Source organism: Lissotriton vulgaris, unplaced genomic scaffold, assembly GCF_964263255.1.
Source record: "Lissotriton vulgaris unplaced genomic scaffold, aLisVul1.2 SCAFFOLD_2610, whole genome shotgun sequence".
Lineage (NCBI taxonomy): Eukaryota > Metazoa > Chordata > Amphibia > Caudata > Salamandridae > Lissotriton > Lissotriton vulgaris.
This window is the reverse complement of record NW_028244658.1, coordinates 72,053-76,438: the sequence shown is the minus strand read 5'-3', so window position 1 is coordinate 76,438 and position 4,386 is coordinate 72,053. Positions and strand designations below refer to the sequence as shown.

At 41.6% G+C, this 4,386-nt stretch overlaps 1 protein-coding gene across 1 annotated transcript; it reads right to left on the bottom strand.

Moving 5' to 3' along the window:
* Positions 1 to 1,653: 1,653 nt before the first annotated feature.
* Positions 1,654 to 3,873, bottom strand: LOC147667172 (uncharacterized). Its single transcript, XM_086948872.1, has 2 exons — positions 3,428 to 3,873; positions 1,654 to 3,337 (listed from the first exon to the last, which is right to left on the bottom strand). The coding sequence occupies exons 1-2, from the start codon at positions 3,871 to 3,873 to the stop codon at positions 1,738 to 1,740; spliced, it is 2,046 nt and encodes a 681-aa protein (XP_086804998.1). The 3' UTR covers positions 1,654 to 1,737.
* Between the last annotated feature and the right edge of the window lie 513 nt (positions 3,874 to 4,386).

The window sequence follows — 4,386 nt, the reverse complement described above, 5'->3', positions numbered from 1 at the left end:
CAGACCTGTGAGATAATGAACTTATAGACCCTGTATTTGTTCACAGTGCGCTTGAGAAGTGCTTATATGAGTCTCCACTTTTCACTTCTGGAGCAGAATGACGTCGACACTGAGCTGCACAATGTCTCCTGCTGCGTGCAGCAGGACTTTTTAAAGTTTGAAGATCCAGTCTGACGTGTAGGGAATATTCACAAGGTGAGAAATCAGCAGGTAAAGGAGTATCCACCAGAAAGAGAGTTACTGAAGGCAAGTAACTGGTTTGTTAGGTTTTCCTGCTGTTGTATAATATCTAATTTTGGGTGGTAAACTCCGCTCACTGAGTTTTCCGTACTCCGTGGAGCTTTCAGAGTTCCGAAAAACCCTGCTCCGTGGAGCATAGCAAGGTTTTTTCCCACGCTCGTGCTCTTTAACATCAAGCCCACCTCCTGAGGAGACTTTTCCTTGCTCTAACTCGCCATGGTCCAGTTGGCGAGCAAAATCATCCTCCTGGCGAGATTTCTCAAAGCGGGTGGTTGGACTTCCCAATGTGAGTGGTCGTGGCAGGTCACGGCCAATCGCGTTAAGAAACCTTCCGTTCGCATTGAAAAAGCTGCAGATCGAGTAGAAGCAGCTGCACCCTCTTGCGCTGCACATGGTGCCATTCGCGATTATTTTTGCAGGGCGGGACAAACACCCGGAGATCAAAATCACCACGAACGGCATGACCCTAACACACTCCGCTGCTCGCGGAACTCTGCGCACAGTGCCGGAGTGTTTTTGTCACTTCGCGGAGTTCCTCATTGAGGAACTCCACATAGGCTTAATCTTATGATGAAAATATAGATAACAGTCATATGTTAAGAAACAAGGGTGAGTAGAAACCTTTTGGGTGGAGTAAATTAAAGACATTAATATTGTGATTTTTTGGGCAATTAGTTGATTTTTGCAAGTACTAACACTTCTCTGTGTCAAGTAAAGACCTTGAGAGTTTTGTAACTTTCAGATACTCAAATTGTGGATTTTGTTGCAATAAAAAAATGTTAATGCTTGAAATTGCTTTGGGGGTTGCATGCGGGCAGCCTCAGTTATCCTGCAAGAGTTTCTTGATTAAACCTATTGCAACTACAATATGTGCTCTCTCATGTAAAATTAGGTTGTGAGAAGCTTTTCTGCAACTCAAGCTACGCCTTACTTTTCACCTGGTGTGGATGCATTTCTCATGTGTAGTGAGATCTCCTTTCTCAGTAAAATGTTTCTGGCTTTCCCCTCCTGTATTAGGCTTTAGTCCAGTGTGAATTCTCTCATGTGAAATGACATTGTATTTGTGAATAAACCTTATCTGACATTCAGAACACACATAAGGCTTTTTTCTCCCGTGTGAGTTCGCTCATGACAAGTGAGAAGTAATTTGTAATCAAAACTTTGCTTGCATTTCGAGCACTCATAAGGTATTTCCCCAGAGTGGCATTTCTCATTAAGCATAACTCTGTCTTTCAGATACAAGCTTTTATGGCATAAGGATTTTTCCCAGTGTGGAGTTTCTCATGGTGAGAAAGCGTTTTTCTCTGCGGCTTTTCTGGAATTCAGAGCACTTATAAGGATTTTCATCAGTATGGAGTCGCGTAGTGAGGCTGTGCCTATCAAATAGGAATTTCTGGCATTAACAGCGTTGGTAATGTTTTTTCCCTGTGTGCGTCTGCTCATGTAGAGTGGGATTGCGTTTAAAATTGATGCTTTTCTGGCATTCGGAGCACTGAATTATTTTTTATGGTGAGTTTTCTTATGGTGCATGTAACCATCTCTACCTCTGAATCTTTTCTGACATTTAGAACACTGATAATGTTTTTCTCCAGTGTGGATTCTCACATGTTCAGTGAGATGAGATTTTTGGCTGAAACATTTTTGGCATTCAGAGCACTGATAAGGTTTTTCCCCAGTGTGGATTCTCACATGTTCAGTGAGATTAGATTTTTGGCGGAAACATATTTGGCATTTGGAGCACTGATAAGGCTTCTCCCCAGTGTGGATTCTCACATGGTCATTGAGATTACATTTTTGGCTAAAACATTTTTGGCATTCGGAGCACTGATAAGGTTTTTCCCCAGTGTGGAATCTCACATGTGCAGTTAGAAGTGATTTAAGTTTGAAATCTTTTGGGCATTCAGAGCACTGATAAGGTTTTTCCCCAGTGTGGGTTCTTATATGCTGAGTGAGATGGCTTTTTACACTGAAACATATCTGGCATTCGGAGCACTGATAAGGTTTTTCTCCAGTGTGGGTTCTTATATGCTTAGTGAGATGGCTTTTAATACTGAAACATATCTGGCATTCAGAGCACTGATAAGGTTTTTCCCCAGTGTGGGTTCTTGTATGTTCAGTGAGTCTGCTTTTGCAACTGAAACATTTCTGGCATTCAGAGCACTGATATGGTTTCTCTCCAGTGTGAGTTCTTATATGCCGAGTGAGACAGCCTTTATCACTGTAACATTTGTGGCATTCCGAGCACTGATAAGGTTTTTCCCCAGTGTGGGTTATTATATGCTGAGTGAGACTGCTTTTCTTTTTGAAATATCTCTGACATTCAGAGCATGGATAAGGTTTTTCCCCAGTGTGGGTTTTAATATGCAGTGTGAGATGGATTTTTTCACTGAAACATTCCTGGCATTCAAAGCACTGATAAGGTTTTCCCCCAGTGTGGGTTCTTGTATGCCGAGTGAGACAGCCTTTTTGACTGAAACATTTGTGGCATTCAGTGCACTGATAACGGTTTTCCCCGGTGTGGATTCTTATGTGCCGTGCGAGACTACCTTTTATACTGAAACATTTCTGGCATTCAGAGCACTGATAAGGTTTTGCCCCAGTGTGGAATCTCACATGTGTAGTCAGAAGTGATTTAAGTTTGAAATGTTTTGGGCATTCAGAGCACTGATAAGGGTTTTCCCCAGTGTGGATTCTTGTATGTTCAGTGAGTCTGCTTTTGCAACTGAAACATTTCTGGCATTCAGAGCACTGATATGGTTTCTCTCCAGTGTGGGTTCTTATATGCAGAGTGAGACTGTTTTTGTAAATGAAACATTTCTGGCATTCTGTGCACTGATGAGGTTTTTCCCCAGTGTGGATTCTTGTATGCCGAGTCAGAGTGCTTTGATCACTGAAACATTTCTGGCATTCAGAGCACTGATAAAGTTTTTCCTTAGCCTTAGAGTGGTATCTTGTATGCTGAGTGAGACTGCTTTTGTCTTTGAAACATTTCTGGCATTCCAGGCACTGATACGGTTTGTCCACAGAGTGGGTTATTGCATGTCGAGATAGACTCTGTTTGTTACAAAACCTTTTCTGGCATTCAGAGCACTGATAACGTTTTTCCTTAGCCTTAGAGTGGTATCTTGTATGCTGAGTGAGACTGCTTTTGTCTTTGAAACATTTCTGGCATTCAGAGCACTGATAAGGGTTTTCCCCAGAGTGGATTCTTATATGCTGAGTGAGATTGCTTTTGTCTTTGAAACATTTCTGGCATTCCAGGCACTGATACGGTTTGTCCACAGAGTGGGTTATTGCATGTCGAGATAAACTCTGTTTGTTACAAAACCTTTTCTGGCATTCAGAGCACTGATAAGGGTTTTCCCCAGAGTGGATTCTCATATGTTCAGTTAAATAAGATTTTCGGTTGAAACTTTTTGGGCATTCAGCGCACTGGTAAGGTTTTTCCACAGAGTGGGTTAATGTATGTCGATCTAGAGTCAGTTTGATACTAAACCTTTTCTGACATTCAGAGCACTGAAAAGGTTTTTCCCCAGTGTGGATTCTCATATGCTCAGTGAGATAAGACTTACGCCTGAAACTTTTGTGGCATACTTTGCACGGAGAGTGGTTTCCCCCAGTGTGGATTCTCATATGCTCAGTGAGATAAGATTTACGCCTGAAACTTTTTTGGCATACTTTGCACTGAGAGTGGTTTCCCCCTGTGTGCATTCTGTCAAATTCTGTGAGATAAGATTTATGGCTGTATCTTTTGGGGCACAGGTAACTTTTTTCCCCAACTTCGGGCTTGTTAGATAATGTTCAGCACTTATCTCTAAAAATTGTGTGTAATCTTCTCAACACCTGAATTGAGCAAACTATTTCTGGAAGCAGCCCTGTAATACCTGTTGACATTTTTCTAGCAGATAATAGTCTTTAGGTAATAGCCTCTCCGGTAGCAACTTAATTTGTGACTGAAGTTTTTCTCAAATCTATTTGTATAGATTCTTAGCAATGCAGCAATAAGGTGTTAGTCTGATATTTAATGATTAAACTGTTAAGTTCCTTTTTGCACTGACGTAATGGCAGTATCTGAGGGCGTTAGAACGGCACAGTACTATTGTGGATCATTAGTCGTTGAACATCAGTTCCTTCTACCCTTTCTAT